Below are 18,209 nucleotides of genomic sequence, written 5' to 3'. Positions count from 1 at the left end.
GAAAACCTGTGTTTTAACTGCATGGTTAACAGATTGCGTGAAGGGAAACGTAAGTTAAAGATACGGGTAATTGGATATGAAGTTTTGTAGAACATGAACTTAAAATAACAGTGCTCAATAAATATTTGAAATTGAGCTTTGCGTTCGGATTCCTGTTTTCTGTGCATTGGAGTATTCAAGAAATAACTTAATCTGTAAAATGTTCTTTTCTGGATAATGTGGAATTATCGGTCCTTAATCTTACTATAAGTATAGTTGACCAGGTATATCTACTTGCTTTTCAAAGCGAAGGCTATTGGATACTACGGAGTAAGTTTTCGAAACTGATTGTGCAACACAAAGAACGTCGGAACCCTACCGATTCGGGATATAGCGTCAAGTTTCATTCTATCTAATGACCCACGTTCTGACTCACCGCTCTACGCAAGCGTTTGTATTATATCGATATCTAACTTCCCACGTGTTCGGCGACCTGCGAAAGCAATAAGTTCACTAGTTTAGTCGAACGTGGTTCACGGGTCAGAGACGTCAAGCGTCGAAGAGCATTTTTTTTCTATCAAAAAACAACAAAACTCCTTGCTTTTTCATACTTGAAGGCAAACGATTCGTGGCAATGTATTCGAAGCTTACCTTAGAAATCCCAACAGTATTTATGTGAAAAATCCAAGGATGGGACGATCGATTCATAAATTTCAGAAAATTCTAACTATTCTGACAGTTTATAAATTGAGTCTTAAAAAAGTGTGTGCAGGTACCCGGCGTAATCGAAAGTAGAGCAAACCGACGAGCTAAAACCCGATAAAAATCGTGACTTACGAGGGTCGGGGTGAGAGAAATAAAGCGAAACACGCTCCGATATATACAATACGGTGGTTTGCTGGGGGTAACGTACGATTGGTCAGTCGGGTAGTGTGACGTCGGTCAGAGGGATGGAGGGTTGGGTTTAGCGGGAAGGTATCGGCGGGGTTGAATCCGGTGACAAGGGTTAGCGGTCTTTCACATGCCTCGGAACGGCGACCGAGGCGACTGTTCGAATACCAAAATGTCCGACCTGGACTACGGCTGACGGTAATTAGACGCGAGTGCAAGTCTGTCGGGACGTTGAAGAAGAAATCTCATGACGTGCACCAAGATCAGCACCGGTTCAAACCAAAGAAGCCTGAACCCCGTGCCATCGTAACTGATAATCAAAGTGACACAAAAGTGATACTAGTTGTAATAGGCTACGTTTTATAAAAGAACTTTTTAATAATGATACTGTTGCACAAATTTTATGATTAAGAAAATTTAGCCGTTCGTCTTACTTTTTTTTATATATGTATTACACCGAAAAAAGATTCGCACTGAGAAAAACTCTGGCAAAGTGATCTGTAACAGCTAGATTGAGACTCTAAATTTCTCACTTTCTAATAAGTTTGAGTTTCCATGTTCGATAATGTCTACGTGTAAGGCTGTTTGTAGTAAATTTGGAACTCTGTTTACACCTGCGCTGCTGATAACGTGAACTAACTCGTCAGGTAGGACATATCAGTTGAATATCAAATCACAACTCTGACCAACTTTCGTGCCATGTGTAACACAATTATTATTACCATTATTTTCGTAGCCCACTTTTTCGGACTTCGTGTCTAGGATCGTGAGCTAGACACTTGAGGCGAAATAAAATTCCTGAAATATACGAAGGATGAGTCGAATTATTCGATAGACGAGCGAACCGCCAGCGCTGCCCGGCGCGATAGAAAACATAGCGAAGTAACGATGACACGCCATCCCCCGTAGCTTAGATATCCGATCGCCCCACATTTCGCAATATATCGCCTTCGGTGAAAATAACCCTTCTTCGTATCTCCGCAGGATTGAACACGTGAACTCTATCAACTGCATTGTCAGGGAATTGTTGCTAAAGTTCTGCCTCTGGTTTACGGTCGTCTGACACGTGCTCTCCAGTTGAAACTTTAGTTGCAGAACTTGCAGAACTACCAACGGCTCTTTCACTTTCAATTATACCTGTGCTTGCTTCATTCCGCAACCGTACGAACACTCGGTTTCGACTTGTTGATTTTTGGGACACGATTTGGCACATCGATCGCTGGTTCATACATATGTACATAGCTAAGCTGGCGATTGAACGCGATAATTAAATAACCACAGCTCGGAGTGTCTAGCTGGCTATTCATGGTCGCGTAAATGAACAACTGTGCAAGCAAGCAGCCGTATTTACGTCAATCAAAGGATTTACGTTTCATTCTTAAAACCCGGTGGAGGCGTATGATTGAAGAAATAATAAAAGTGTATACTGTTGTAATTGTTTGTCGATCGATTTTACCTGCTGAGAAATTCAATTGAATAGCCAGAGCCATTTAAGTAATTGGAAAATTTGCGAGGCTCGTAATTGAAGTCTGTAGGCAAAAAGCGACGCGACAATTTTCATCCGGCAGCGAGAATCCGACGAAAATAATCACGCTGACGTAGGAAAGCTGAGGCGTTAAAATAAGATGGTTTAAAGTGTACTGATCAATATAGGGCTAAACATTTGACCTGTTTCTTAGCTGACTTACAACTCGTAACTAACGCCCGAACAGTCACGCACTGCTTACCCTGGCTCACCGTCACTCCTGCAGCTCTGCCTCTAGTGACGGATTCAATTTTTACTCGTTTTATGTATTCTTTGCCATCACTTTTGAACGAACGATAATTGAGCAGCACACTCGCTGTTCCTCGTCTAGTCGATCGATGTAAGATTGCGAAGAGAAATCTGATACTATGGCGGTTACCAAACAGCTATTGAACGAGTAGAACTGGACTTGTTACTGAAGTTGTCAAAAGTCGAGGATAATTAACTTGTTCTGAATAAATTACACTGTGTGTTCGAGTAGAATGTTGGTACCAGTGAAGCATTCTATGTCAAGTTCGATGACGTACATATAAGGTCGTACCGGCTCGTCATCGCCCAGAATATTGGAAAGGTATTTTGGCACCACGAACTTTTCGGCCTCTTCGTTTATTCTTTCGAGTCACCCGAGCACAATGGGCTCAGTCATGAGCCTGGGAAGACCTTAGATCTAGGCAGACGAGTATAGTAGGCTTTTGATCTCTAGGTGAAGGCCAACCAATCGATGCTTCGATTTGGTTGACCGAGTTTACTACAAACCGACCCCCGACAATTAAGCGGTTTTGACATAGAAAATCATCAACTCAGGGCCGCGCGGACCGAATTATCGAAAACTGTCACTTCAATCTAAAGTGACATTAAATCTAGCTTAAAAATACTTTTGTCTTCTTTGCGATAAACATTTTATGCTCTCAAGTCTCGGACGTGGAGGTATAAGGATTTTGTTTGTTAAGTTTGTCGGTCTCATTCTCACACAAAAGGAACACCGAGTTCACGCAGCTTTTGCTATCGGCCAATGAATTTCCATGAAGAAATTTTGTCAAGTTACAAATTTAGTTACTTCGTAGAATGGCTTTCGGGCCACGTACTAAAGAGGAATGGACAGTTAGATAGCGTTCAATCTCGTGCCAACAACTGTACAAGTTCATTTTGCCGTGTTTTTCGATTATAACACAGTGAATTGCACACGTAGCCGAAATTTGAATGAGGCAGGTCCGGCGACTATGATCGAGTGAGTCGTGAATAAATTTCCATTCCTTCGCTACCGGTGAGAAAACAAGGCGCCACCTAATCACCTACCCAAATGACTGTGATTATTATACATTAATTTACATTTTGCCTCTGCCTTGGAAACAAAGAAAATCTAAAATAAAGTCTCGTAATCAATCTACGTACCCTAATTCATTCCCTGGCTAAAGTCTCAGTCCTTCTTAATTTAAAATAAGCGGTAGGTGTATAAATGATAAAGTAGACGTCAGCTGGCTTGGCAAGGGTCGATATTTTTCGGAGCGAAGACCACTAAAATAACCATTGATTACCACCGGACAGTCCAACAACCTTGACATCATTTTGTTGGTGTATTGACGGACCGGCGTAGCAATTCGCATATTTTTTGATTAGATTTAGACGATGTTATTAGTACACGTGTACGTAAGCGTAATTGCGTGGTTACTTTTTATAAAATTCCGCTAACCTCGTACGTCCTACAGCAGTTTGCGACAGGATCAATTAACCTAGATTATCAAAGCAGATATTGAAACGCCGAAAACCTGACGGCACTAGGATCCATTTGAATTAACCGAAACGTGCCAGTGAAGCGTTTGCAGTTTTTAATCAACCGAGCACGAGCAGGTTGACCACAGTGAGCTAATCCGAGTCGGAACGCGACGCGAATTGCATCATCAATAATTTCTGCCAGGCAGACTGGATTAATCAATAATTCCAAGAGTTCAATAATCCATCAAAACATCACCGGCAGTACATGTATAGGTAGGATTCTTAGAAAGATTAGATATAGCGCCGAGCATGATTGCCGTTTTACACGATGGTTACGCACGAATCGAGCAAGTATTTGACCTGTGACCTATGACCTGTAACTCGAAAAATCGTCTGGAAATGACCAGCAAGGGAGAAACGGCATATCACGCAAACACCCAAGGCGGGCAGCCGAAACGAATAAATTATTCGCACGACCCGAAACCGGAAACGGTCGTAAGATAGGCGGCTAGAGCTGTGAGTTGGAAGTTCAGCAACCCCGAGTACCGTGGAGTGGTGCTTACGTCGTATAAAGATTCGGAGAAATAACAGAGGACCGTTAATTAGGCATGAGAATTGATCCAGTTGAGGTCAACTCAACCACTTGTCAAGTACAAGCGTCGTTGCCTTCTCCTCACGCGATGCCGCGTGCCCGCCAAGAAAAAGAATCCGATCACTTTTGCAGGACGTACTCGTACTTGAAATCGAAGTAACATTTGTACAGGAGAATTCAATCAAGGACATGATTTTTTTCAACGAGTTTACAGCCGCACGATTGTTTTCAGGATGCTTTTGGCAAAAAGATGGCTAAATGCATGGATTTATTTCGTATGCATTTGGGAATTGGCAGCCGGGTCGCGTCCGCAATTTGATACTTCCACTAATATGGGTCTGGTGCTCGTCCCGGCCGACGCAGAAGTAGACTCTGTGATATTCAGACTTCGGGCAACTGATCAGGATGCAGATTTTCCACTGGTATTCGATATAACGGGTCAGTGTGTTATGTCAATTGATTGCTATTATTGGAAAGGAAATCCAGTAATCGAATGATACGATACTTTAGCTGCCGTCCAGCCAATCGTTCGGATCGAAAACCTGCCTTGTACTCTGTACAACAAAGTCTGCCAGGCCAATGTGATCCTGACACGGCGACTCGTCCCTGGACGTCTCCATGATTTCGCGGTTCGAGTTAAGGATTCGAAGGGTGATTCGAACTCGATGCAGGCCACGATATCCGTCACCAACGCGTCGACACCCCGAGACATGATCTTCCCACATGTGCCGTCCATTATAATGGTCCCTGAGGTGAGCTCGTCCGACGTTATCTCATCGACGTGATAACACCTTGTAAGTTGTGACTGACTTTTTATCGACAGGACACCAAACCCGGCAAGGAGTTGGATTATCTGCTCGTGCGTGCGAATCCGTGGCAGGGAAAACCGGTGTACATTGAGTTGTGGGTTAGTATTGTTGTTGTTATTACGGAGAAATCATCTACGATAATAAGCTGAACAACGGATTTATAATGGATTACCCTATCCAGCAACCCAAGGAACTTTTCACCATACGGCAACGACAAACGCCGACTCAGACTAGAGGGGTTATAACGTTGATAGGAGAACTCGACTTTGAAACCCAGTCAATGTACACACTGACCATGTATGCGACGGTGAGTAGCGTCTTATATTTTTTCTTGATCTGTGTTTAGCCTTGTCTATGGCAATGGAGAACATTTGGTGTCTAGGATCCTTACACAGAGCCGGGAAAGGATACGAGAAATATCGCGGGTGTCCACGTGGTTGTGATTGTTCAGGATGTCCAGGACGTCCCTCCAGTCTTCACAATCGCTCCCCCCTTGACCAGAGTGAACAATTCTGTGAAGCCTGTTAGTAGAATACATAATTTAAGTCGGCTGTGACATTGAGAAACGAATTAATTATTTAAACTTTCGTTCTGAAGGGGGATGTGATTTTGCGAGTTCACGCCGAGGATGGTGACAAAGGCACGCCTCGTGAGGTCACGTATGGTTTGGTCTCGGACGGTAACCCTTTAACACCGTTCTTTAACATCTCCGAATGGACTGGTGAGTTTATTCCCGCTGTTTTAGTTCATTTGCCTTTCCAGTCCTTAAACTGACAACGAGTAAACGCTTTGGGAGACTAGTGACACTGAGTTACCGGACCTGGACTTTACAAAGCAAATTTCCCCCCTCCCATCTCAAACAACAAACGGCTTTGATTAAAAAACTCATTTTAAAATGTTTGCAGGGTGATTTAGAATTTATTATATTTCCGTAGCTCGATATTCCCGTTTGAATATTCGTCCATTACCGGCGAGGCAAGAGATCGATAAGAATTTCCTATAAAGAATAACGTGTACACCTACAGGGAGGAAATTACATGCCTGTATCACGTGATCTAGATTTTACCTTTACTATTAAATGTACAAACTTGAATAAATTGAAGCTTATCTTAGATCGCTAACGAAATAAGTATGTAATAGCTGTACACAGACATCTCGATTCTATAGGCTAATCAAGAACAGTTCTGGCCATTATACAGTTTTTCGCTAAAAAAAAATTCGCACCAGATTTAGTCGCATGTTTCATCGACCTTAGCTTTTCTTACGCATTGCGTGTTGCTTTCGTCGTAAAGATTAGGTCGAAAATAAATTACCCCTTGATCGAAAAAAGAGATTTACTTTTCTGGCCCTCAACTCACGCTGAGCTTAATTCGCTGCCAAGTTTGTATCGCCCCTCGATATTGAAGCCAAACGAGCCAAGAGAAAAAAGCTTTCTCTACTGAAACTAGAAATAATCCGGATGCGAAGAAGGTATACCGTTGTATTACTATGAGAAATCCAGCCGATGGCTCAGAAATCACGAGTTTCAGAAGAAAACCTAATTCGTGCTGCAGGGGTTAGGCAAATGAGTTCGAGGAAGGAGTCGCAACGTTATTGACCGAGCTATGTGGTCAGTCTTGGCCTCGTCGTAAGTTTCGCGATGTTATCAAGACGGCAAAGACGCACGCGACCGGCTACGCGGGCTTGCGGCTCACTGGCTATTATATAGTGGAATATAAAACAGACCAGAGGTTCATAATAATATATTCCGTACGCGTATGATAATGAGGCAACGCTAGGAGAGTGTAAAGCAGCTTCAAGGGTTTAAGCTCCTGTAATAAAAACTGCGAGTTCGTTAAGAATCGTGCTAAGTTTTCACTGTTTGAAACAGAAGGGTCGTAAAATAGGCTGGATGCAATCCTGTATGAGGCGCAATTATTACTAGCTGAGATCTTTGCAAAGTAACGAAGATTGTCGAACCATATCACGTAATGCTTCACAGGAGAAATCACGTTGGCACGACCCTTGGATGAGCTCACTCAAATTACCCACGTAGGGGCGCCAATTTTACTGACGGTGGTAGCTGAGGAGGTGCGTCGTTTAAGAGACGAACCTCCGGCGCAGGCGACTGTAGTAGAACTTGGTCTGCTCCTTGGAGAGCCAGGGAACAGTCCTCCCTACTTCGAGAGTGACAGGTGAGAGAATAATAGTGAGCTATGAACCGTGATACGTGTCACAGAGATTTAAACTCGTCTAACCCTCAGCTACATGGCGTGGATGGACGAGAATGCGACGCCTGGTACAATCGTGATGTTCGACAAGCCTTACTTAACCACCGTGCGAGACGAGGACATCGGGAAAACGGGCGTATTCGCATTGAAGCTTGGAAACAACAACGGGACTTTTGAAGTGACACCAACGGTGGCCGAAAGGGTGGCCAATTTCGTGGTGACGGTGCGAGACAATGCTCTGATGGACTTTGAGGCCCGAAAGACGGTCGAATTCACGGTGAGTATGGAAGAGGACTGGACAACCCGACCAAGGTCGACATTAACGCTTTGAACAACCTTGCAGATAATCGCTCAGGAAGTTGGACCTGCGACGAACCTCTCGACGTCGGTACCGGTCACCGTGTTCCTGAAGGATATCAACGACAACCCTCCGGAATTTGAAAAAGACGTATACGAGGTCACGCTCATTGAGAACGTGTCACCGAAGACGAGAGTTGTCCAGGTATAGTAGAGTCGACTGCTCGATGAAAGAAAATGCTCCGCAATGCTCCTGCGCCGTTTAATTCATAGCCTGATTGCAGGTGCACGCTACCGACAAAGACACCGGACTGTCGGGTAGCGTGCGGTACACCGGGATTATTGGACCTGGTAACGAGACCTTGACTATGGACTCGGAGACCGGGTTGATTGTCGTGGCCGATGGTTCACCGGGGCTGGATCGAGAGGTGACGGCGAGTTTGCGGCTATTTGTAGAAGCTCGCGACGAGAATGGTAGGGGACTATCGAGCACTGTGCCATTGATTGTCAACCTGCTCGACGTTAACGACAATGCTCCGATATTCGATAAGCCGATCTATGAGTTCATCCTGAACTCAGAGCAGACCAACTTTACCAGCCCAGCATTCATCAGGGTGATTTTCAACAGGATTCTTGGACAATTTGAGATTGTCATGGTCAGACAATTTTTTAACCATGTTTTTATCGCGTTTAGGCAGTCGACGCTGACGCTGAGCCTCCAAACAACGAGGTTCGGTACGAACTAATGCATGGGAATTACGGAAACAAATTCCGCCTGAACGAAGTAACCGGCGAATTAACACTTAGAGAACCGCTGACCAAATCTCGACGAAGGCGGAACAATGATTACGTTACATTTGCAACAAAATTCAAAAGCAATCTGCTGCAGACGTTGAACATGTACCAAAAAATTGGCAGTTCTACAGAGAAACCGTTGAGGATATGGAAGAACCGTAAAAAACGAGCGGCTGAAGATGTGGTGTATACTCTAACTGTTAGAGCCTACGACTTAGGTGGGTTTCTGAAGACTCAGGCGATAAATCTTTAAAATAGGTAAAATCTGACGAGTGTGATTGATTTCAGGAGTTCCGCACCTCTCGAGCACGGCGAAGGTGTATATTATAAACGCAACGCCGATGGGTGCACTCACGCTCATGTTGGTGGTTCCAGCGAAGGATCTCGACCCATTGCACACGACGGAAATTTTAGCAGCTATCACTGGCGGACGCGTAACCATCCAAGATATACGTCCTTACGATCAGCCTGGACAACCGAAAAACGCAACTTCTCAAGGAGAAAAGATGTCAGTATTATTGAAATGGAATCCAGAATACTCGGTAGTACAGGTGTTAAGTTTACTGTGGAATATTGTTTAACTAACAATTTTTCTCTTCCAGGAGTATAGTTGTCGCACGGGTCGAGCCTACTATGTCCGGTACGTTCCTCGTGGACATAGAAAAAATTCACAAAAGCTTGGTTGCGAACGGCATGAACATCGTGCCTGTTACCGACTCGAAGACCGATTCGTCCAAGGTAGAGAATACTCCTCCTGATGTTGGGAGCTCCGTTACAAACCCGATAGGGAACTCCGTTGTGAACCCAGTCGGGAGCATTTCCGGCAGAAATAATGGAAGTAATAGTGGTAGAGTTCAGGGAAATGCCGCTAGCACTGGCAGTGGCAGGGGGGGTGAGAATACTGTTGGTAGCATCGGTGAAGGGAGCAATGGTAGCGGCAACCGGGGTGACAATACTGTTCTTGGCATGGGCGGAGGTAACACTGGTAGCGGAAAAGAAGGTGAAAATACTATTGGCGGCATGGGTGGAGGTAGCAGTGGTAGCGGTAAAGGGGGTGAAAATACTGTTGGTGGCATGGGTGGAGGTAGCACTGGTAGCGGCAAAGGGGTTGAAAATACTGGTGTTGGTCTGAGTGGCGGTAGCACTGATAGCGGCAAAGGGTTTGAAAATACTGTCGTTGGTTTGAGTGGAAGTAACACTAGTAACGGCAAAGGGGGTGAAAATAATATTGGCGGCATAGGTGGAGGTAGTACTGGTAGCGGTAATAGGGGTGGAAATACTATGGATGGCATCGGTGGAAGTAGCGCTGGTAATACTGGAGAAGGTACAATTGTGAAAACTTCATTGGGAACGTACGAAAGTTCAGGTGGAAAGTCGAATATCGACACAGTTAATAAAACGACGTTGGCTTCAAACAATGAATATGTGAGTATGCAAGACATGCGGTCCTAGATAGTAGATTTCTGGAAATGACAATTATTCACGTACTTGCGATAATTTTTTCTGCCCGAACAATGAAGGACTATAATCGATATTTTAGATCGTATATAAAGCAGAGAATAAATTACTGCTCTGGCTTCTAATTCTCTTGGGGCTGATGATGTTGTTAGCGTTGTTGGGTCTGATTCTTTGCTGCATATGCCCAGGATGTCCATTTTACATGGCACCAAGAAAGAGACGGGTGCATTCGTTAGAAACTGTGAATTACGTAGAAGGAAGACCCAAGCGCCACCTTCGGAGGAAGCAAGAGAACGTCGCTAAAGGTAATTCCAGAGTCAAGATATAATTTCGAAGGAAGCATTACTCACTTTTTCAAGAATCATGAACACCGCTGAATTGCTGATTGCAATAACAAGCCAGTGTTCCCACGTTGAATGAAGGATTAAATAACATCTGTCTGCACATTTTCACATTTTCAGCTGAGTGGTCGGAAAAAAAGCAGGCCTGGAGTGCCGATCCAATGCGGCATACCTGGCAGTTCAATCGGCGCAACACGAAAAACCGGGGAATTGCCTCACTGCCGGGAGACGTGGCCGAGGTAAGGACATTGCAGGGTGCATCAAAGGCACCTTCGTTCCGGATGAAGGACGGTCCTCCATCCTGGAGGGTTCAAGACATGACCCAAAAGCGTCAAGACGAACGTCTTTACGTCGAGGACGTAGAGACAGGGCAAACTTATGACATTGGGGATGTGGATTCGCTGCGAAGACACGAAATGGAACGAGGTTCAGACGTTCTACGCCGCAGTTACCACCCGGCAGACGAGTCATTGCAATTCCCTCGCGAACAGCAATTCTACAGAAATGGTAACGCGGAGGTCCTTCGGCTGATAACCAGAGGTCACGAAAAAGACGACGACGTATCACCGCAAGCCCAACGGCCGATTACTTTGGTTCTAGATCAACAGGCACTTGGCTATCGAACTGACGGTAAAGACATTCTCCTGCGTCGGTTCATGGAAGATCAGAGGATACGACAGCAACAAGATATTCATGGAAGTGTGCAAGAGATCTCTGTAGACGCTTTAGAGCCCGGGAAACAGGGCAGCGGGCAGTTCCTTCAAAAACACGAAGTTCTTTTGGTACCCAGCAGTCTGGAACCCGATCGAAGGCAGCAGAGGGGAGAAAAATCACCAAGTGTTCAATGTCTGATTATCGACCACGGTGACCTGGAAGATGAGGAAGAGCTGAAGGTACGAAAACAGCAGATAGAAAGTAAAGAGGCGGAACTACAACAGCAGAGAAAAGTGGCCGCGGCGATGCTCGTCGGAACCGCTGTTGCCAAAGCTACTGAAAACGCTGAGCAACATGGATCTTTTCTGAATATTCCATCCTACGCTTCTCAACACGCCGAGTTGGCTAAACAGAATGCATTACTGACGCAGCTCGTGATGGACAGAGACGCGAGAACCCTCAGAGTTTCGGGAATAGACCCTGGTAATTATTTAGAGACTCAGAGTCTGCCGGGTCAAGTGGCAATTGCAACTCAAACTGACCGTACGGCGGCAACGCAAACCGATCACTTTACTCAGGTTCGAAGTAGAAGTGATAACGATGAGTCTGACGACGAGGTTAGGTCACGGAGGAAATCAAAGTCTAAGAAACGCTTTGGCAGCGAGCTGAGGAGGTCACGAAGCCTCTTAATGAGGTCACCGATCCAGGAAGAAGCTCGATCAAGCTCTGATACAAGAACAAATTTACTGCGCCGCAAGGCTAAAGACACACGAGAAGGCAGAAGAGCGACCCTGGAGCCAGAAGTACTTCGGGAGATATCGGATTCCCTTGACGAACATGCTAGCACACCGTCACTGGAAGAAAGACGAGTTGAAAATACAGAATCACGGGAAATGAAAAACGTAGATTACAAAAGCGACGAGCGTGCTGATCTGAACGGAGAAGAACTTAGCGAAATTCCAAGGCAATCGTCACCGGATGCTGGCAAGAACAAGTATCACAAACGTTCGCATGCGAATGCAGCTGTCGAAGATACGTCAGACACGCATAAGCTGGAAAGCAAGACCAAAAAGCAGCCCAGTCCTACTAAGTCCAAGGTCAACTTACCAAAGACTGAGATAAAGTCTGTTAGTTCGAAGAAGAGTGACAAGAAAGAAAGCGATACGACATCAAGCACCAAAAGCATATCTAAAAGAAAATCCACAGAGTCACAGAGCAGTAGCAGTGGGACGGAAAAAAACAAAAAAGTCAAGGAGGATAAAAAAAAATCTCAAAGTAAGTCGGGCCCAAAGCCAGTAATGCTCAAAACAACGTCCGAAAAGCCTAACAAGAAGAGTAAACCACGCGAACCAGAGGAGGTTCCTATCGCCAAGAAGCGAACATTGCTAAGGCAACTGAAGGCTAAGAAGATGAGTACCGAGAGTTCTGAAGTTGAGGAACTTCCTGATAGATCGCGGCACTCGAGTTTAAAGACAAAAAAGTCGAAGCATGATCCGACAAAAGCTAAAGGCATAAATGTGCTGTCTGATGAACCAAAATCACGAAGTTCAGAGACTGACCGTAGTCAATTACTTCCGCGACATCAACAATCCGACTCTTATTCAAGCACTGAAACGACGGAACAACACGATATTACCGCAGGCGAAAAAAAAACTTCAATTAGTTCTAAGGTGAAGGAAATAAAACAAGATGGCCAAAAAAATAAAATAGTTCAGGACTCGCAGACTCAAAAAACTCAGTCCGAGACACAACCGAGGCAAGAAGTAAGAAAGGATCCTGGTTCTCCGGAAATAAGTAAAAAATTGACGACTGACGCGGTACAAACAATGGAGATGGTTTCCGATCCACATCAGATAACTGGTAAAGAAAATTCTAATAAACCAAACGGCTTGAATTCAAAATTGGATTCCGATGCTGGAAAATTAAGTACAGTTTCAAAGGAAGGTCAACGGAAACCAACCACTTACGATGACGTAGGCAAAGTGGGCGTAGGATCTCAAAGTGAATCTGGAAAGTTAAGTCCAACACTTAATTTCGAGACACTGAAATCTGACGCTAATGGGAAAATTGAAACAGAACCAGCTGAACCCTCGGCCGATGAGGGTTCGAAAACCATCGACAAAATTTCAGATAAATCTAAAGAACCTGAGGTTAAGGTTTCAGAATCTAAAGTAAATACTGTAATAGAAAAACAACTTGAGCCAGGCAGTGAAAAATTATCGGAAAGCGATGACAAAATTTCACGTTATTTAGGAGAAGCTGTGCCGATTATTGTTGCAAATAATTCAAAAGTTGACAAAATTTCGTCACCCACAGAAAAGGGGTTAAAGCCAAGTACTACGGGAACTCAAGGAATTACTGAAGAGACTTCAGTGGAACCTGAGACAGGAAGACCTGATCTATCAGAATCGGCCGTAAATGTTGCACCAGTAGAAAAACAACCTGATTCAACTATCAAAGATTCACCCATGGCTGATGAGGATTCTCAAAAAATCACTGCCGATGCTTTACCAAAATCAGCGTCTCAAACTGTAGAAACCGATATCGATACTTTCTCTAAAGAGAAGCCCAAATCAATTCCAAAGGAAATGATAAAAATGTTTTTGGAGTCCGAAGCTGTGCACAGCGCTCGTGATTTACTACAGAGTTTTGTGAAAACAGAAAGTCACCCGGTGCCAAGCTCGGAGAAAAGTCTGAAGCCAGATATTAATGATGCTCTTGTAGTCGAGCTCTCCCAGGAGGCAAGGACTCATCAGGATACGCCAGGCGATGAAAATTCAGCCGAGAAGATAAAAGGTGATGGAGAAATTGGGCCAATTGAAGCCTCTACATCGTCAGCAGATCAAATTCGGGAGAAAAATGACGATGCGAAATCTAATTTAGTAGATTCCACTACATTAGCCGTTGCTACAACCTCCGACCAAATAAACAAGATTGAAGATGCTAATAAAACGATTGGTGGAAATCCTGAAAAAGCACCAAACGAAACTTCGTTGTTAAATAACGCGAGCATCTCGCCACCTGACGTTGCACGCAGTGAAACAAAGCGTTCGGATATCACTCGATCAGAGGTTGACCCACCTCAAATGGAACAAAAGAGTGAATCACCAAAGAGAGATAAAAATGAGCTCGAAAAGCTCGAGTCCACAGATATCACAAATGAGAGCTCGATTGCAGGACCAGTTGGAAACATTGAAAGTTCGAAAACAGACAAATCACTTTTGCCGACGGATAACTCAAATGATAAAAGTGAGAATGAAATGATCGCGGCAACAAAGAAGGAAAAAGAGATAGAAGTAGATCAACATAGCTTCCCAACAGTATCTGATACCAAAGATAATGATATGAAGTCGCCAGAGCAAAACCTCGCACAAGTTTCTAACGCGAGCGATATTCCGGAAAGAGAATCTCCTTCGTTTTATGTCCTATCGGGTACGTCATCTCCAGAGGGACTTGATTCCAAGCAAGAAATACGCGATAAAGAAATTGCGTCTGATGAATCTTCACCTGAAAAAACCGCAGCTGTACCGGCGTCAAGTATTTCTGAGTTGCTTACTGCCACCGAGAAACGAGAAAAAGTCAATATTGAACCCAGCAAAATGCAGGGACAGCCTCTAAATTCAGCAAAGATACAATCCCAGGAGTGGTACAAACAATTACAAACCGGTGACACGTCTAGCGATTTTTCTGAGGTTACGCAACCATATCAAACGCCTCGACATCGATCCAAAAATAGAGATGGAAATGGAGAAGAACCTGCGAGCGTGGGAATTCCGGCAATAACGGCGCAGCTGCTTGACGAAGGAAATGATATTCCTCAGGCTGAACACGTGACACGATCAACTGACAAACGTCCAGATTCAAAAAAAAATGATAGTAAAATTCAGATGAGGGACGAAACGCCTGGTGCCTTTGCACCTGACAATCGAGATGATGAATTAACGCCAAGGTTAATTGCAGAAGAAGCGATCCGCAGCGGACTTGAAGAGCTTATCGCAACTTCCGGTGCCCCGAAGATGGAAAAACAAAGCTCAAAACAACCGTCGTCTAAAGCATCTCCAGAAAATGAACGAGTCGAGACGTCGAAGCGAAAGTCGACCAAGGATACAGGCCGGACTCCGTCGAGCGTAGAAAGTAAAAAATCAGTCAAGGAAAGAACTGGGAACGGTTCTCAACCGATAAAGAAGAACGCCGAAAGTCAGGAGACGACGAAGTTGCGTAGACCAAAGACGGAGCCTAAGGGTGGGAGTCAGCTTGAAGAGGATAAGCACCTGCAGGTGAGACCTCGTACACAGCGGGGAAAGCCAAGCGATCCTCGTCAAGAGCCGACGATCCAACGCTCGAAGCCGCAGGAGAGAGGAGGAGGTGATCAGGCGAGACGAAACGCGGAGGAAGCCAAATCCGAGGAATCGGACCAGTCGAAGCCAGCAGAGACGAAGACGGGGTACATGTCGAGGTATAAACAAAAGCGAGAGGAGATGGAACGGAGGAGAAAGGAGCTGAAGGAGGCCGCCGAGGAAGAGCAGAGGCCCCGCTGGCAGCGGAAGCCGCAACGTGCGCCAGGCAAGGAAGCCCCCAGGATCAAGGACATGCCTCAAGAGGTCAAGACACCGGAAGGAGCGACGCCGAGGACTCGTCGAAGGATCAAGCCTCTAGTGAACGCGGAGTCTGAGCAGCTAAGGGCGATGGTTAAGGAGGGACGAAAGCTCCGGAAAGCGGAGGGGGGCGACAGCGACGATCCCCCGGTTGAAATATTCGCGAGCGAACCACCTCGGCGAACATCTCCGAGTCATCGACCTTCGCACCAGCAGTCCAGCTACAATTACGAAAAAGTACAGCCCCCGTTTTACTTGCATCCACCACCGCCGGTCCCGCATCCGTCCCCGCAAGTTTCGCCGCTCCACGGATCTCAGGACTCAAAACGACCCGACGACGACCTCGATTCCGGAATCGCAGTCTCTTTGCAGGGGGGTACGAAGCTTCGCCATCAACAGCTCTTGGAGAAGAAAAGCGTCTTCGATATCGCGTATAGCGAGGCAGCACCGTCTCAGCTCAGAACAGACAGCACTACCCCGCCATCATGAATTTAGTTGAAGGATTTTGCGGGCGAATTCGTGGTCTGATGTGTTATCGTAATAGAAATGGAAATTTTATGAAAGATTTGAAACAGAAGTAAAGTCTACCCATTTTGTGCAATTCGAAAAAGGGAACATTTTTCACAGAGAATTTTTATATACGGATATGGTTTGTCGTAATACTCGTATAATTATATTATAGCGATAACAACTCATTGTCGGAAGAATAGAATATAAGATATTTTTATTCCCTAATATACCCGTTGTCTATTAAAAAATCAGCTTTGTCGATACTGACTATACATATAGTGTATACATATACATATATATACACACAGATTTTCAGGCATTGTACGTTCGTATAGCATAAGTACAAAAGTGGATACAGAAGTAAAAATGGCCCGATAATTTATTGATGAAAAGTATATGCATGGGTGTTATTTAAATGACCAATTTTGTACATCACGTATAGCAGATCGTTTTCCAGTATAAACAAATATTTAATGATCCCTGTAAATATAAATGAATAAAATCACAATTATACGTTTTATTCTACTGTGTTCAACAAAGTATCACCAGTCCCGTTGTGAAAAGTGAAATTTAAATTCTAAACAATTTCGCAACAATTTACTATCTCGGTTAAACCGACGACGTCGAATAACTCGCGGCCACATCCTGTTCTTCTGTTACAAAAATATCGCTGACTCTGACCTTACCCACCACAGCTTGGCTGCAGCGTACATACAGCAGTCGTTCTTACCCGACTCGACACGTCACAAGTTGGCAAGCGAATCGACGATTGCATAAACATGAGATATCGGTAGCTGGAAATATTTGCGTCGACAAAACTGGTTCGATATTATTGAATCTTCGATGTGCCTTCATTTGATTTGCATTGATTAAATGGTCCACTTAGCGAGTGTGGTAATTATAATATTCGGAATAATTGCAGAGAAGCCTGATTGTCGAATGTACTGGAAAGATTGATTATCGGTAATCAGTTTGTAATTGTCGTTTTTGAATTGCAGTTTAGCAAGATAAGTAGGTACGTTGCACATTTTGACGTCGAAAATATTGCGCGAGATAACTTAATCGGGTATACTTAGTGACCTTGCAAGAGTCAATCCTATCATGCCTGTTGGATCAGGCGACTCGTGACGTCACGGCTAATACAATTAATGAAGCAGTTGCGAAAGTTTCATCCTATACACCGACAGTCTATAACCGCGAAGCTGGCTTCTCGCGGTTCTGCAACTCTGTTAGAAAAATATCATCGGCCCCGACCTTACCTACGGCAATCGTGGCCCAGACTCGATAAGTTATTAACATTACCTCGTCATCATCGGCTGAGATGCACGTCTCGCTCTTATTGTTATAGTAAAAATAATAATTACCACCTAAAGTTTGGCAGAATGCTATCTATCGACTGCAGTTTGACACGTCGCGTCGGTTTGACGCCGATGTTGCGTCAGAAATTTAAAAAATAAAAAAATACCGGGTGCATTTAAAATTAAGAAACGATTTTGGATTTGGAAGAAATGTGAAAACAATAAGAGAGCTCTTCAGACTTTTTCGATAGGCAGTTTCACGGCTCGACTGTAATTTACTACACTTTATCTCCGGCAGGTAATCCTCCGGCTCAAACCGCAAGACACTGGTGTTAAGGTAGAGAGAGATTGTACGATTATATGACCGCCGAGTAGGTCAAGCAGTGAAAACGTTCGGTGCTTGGCTAGACCGCGAAGGCCGACCAACACGGACCAGCTCCCCGTTGGTTGTGCTCGCCTGGTTCGGATACTGTTCGCTTGTCGCATTTCCTTCTGGCGTTGACGCCACTATCTGGGCTGCCCAAGCCGCAAGCTGACTCGGA

The 18,209-nt window shown here is 44.6% G+C and overlaps 1 protein-coding gene across 1 annotated transcript; it reads left to right on the top strand.

The window, feature by feature from the left end:
* The first annotated feature begins 1,386 nt into the window (after window positions 1-1,386).
* On the top strand, window positions 1,387-16,592 carry LOC124406840 (cadherin-86C). Its single transcript, XM_046882476.1, has 17 exons — window positions 1,387-1,517; window positions 4,933-5,138; window positions 5,211-5,452; window positions 5,524-5,607; window positions 5,691-5,816; window positions 5,892-6,032; window positions 6,107-6,230; window positions 7,491-7,683; window positions 7,753-7,996; window positions 8,063-8,221; window positions 8,301-8,630; window positions 8,711-9,029; window positions 9,100-9,319; window positions 9,414-9,703; window positions 9,812-10,236; window positions 10,352-10,574; window positions 10,731-16,592. The coding sequence occupies exons 2-17, from the start codon at window positions 4,934-4,936 to the stop codon at window positions 16,346-16,348; spliced, it is 8,943 nt and encodes a 2,980-aa protein (XP_046738432.1). The 5' UTR covers window positions 1,387-1,517; window position 4,933; the 3' UTR covers window positions 16,349-16,592.
* The last annotated feature ends 1,617 nt before the right edge of the window (window positions 16,593-18,209 follow it).

This window comes from Diprion similis, chromosome 1, assembly GCF_021155765.1.
Source record: "Diprion similis isolate iyDipSimi1 chromosome 1, iyDipSimi1.1, whole genome shotgun sequence".
Lineage (NCBI taxonomy): Eukaryota > Metazoa > Arthropoda > Insecta > Hymenoptera > Diprionidae > Diprion > Diprion similis.
Note: the sequence above shows the minus strand (reverse complement) of the source record. Positions and strands in the feature narration are given on the sequence as shown.

Excerpts from the sequence above, each read along its gene's own strand:
- LOC124406840 (XM_046882476.1), top strand. The coding sequence starts at position 4,934 with ATGCTTTTGGCAAAAAGATGGCTAAATGCATGGATTTATTTCGTATGC. Across the intron at positions 9,704-9,811 it reads CACTGGCAGTGGCAGGGGGG|GTGAAAATACTATTGGCGGC; the intron begins GTGAGAATACTG and ends GCGGAAAAGAAG. Across the intron at positions 10,575-10,730 it reads GCAAGAGAACGTCGCTAAAG|CTGAGTGGTCGGAAAAAAAG; the intron begins GTAATTCCAGAG and ends TCACATTTTCAG.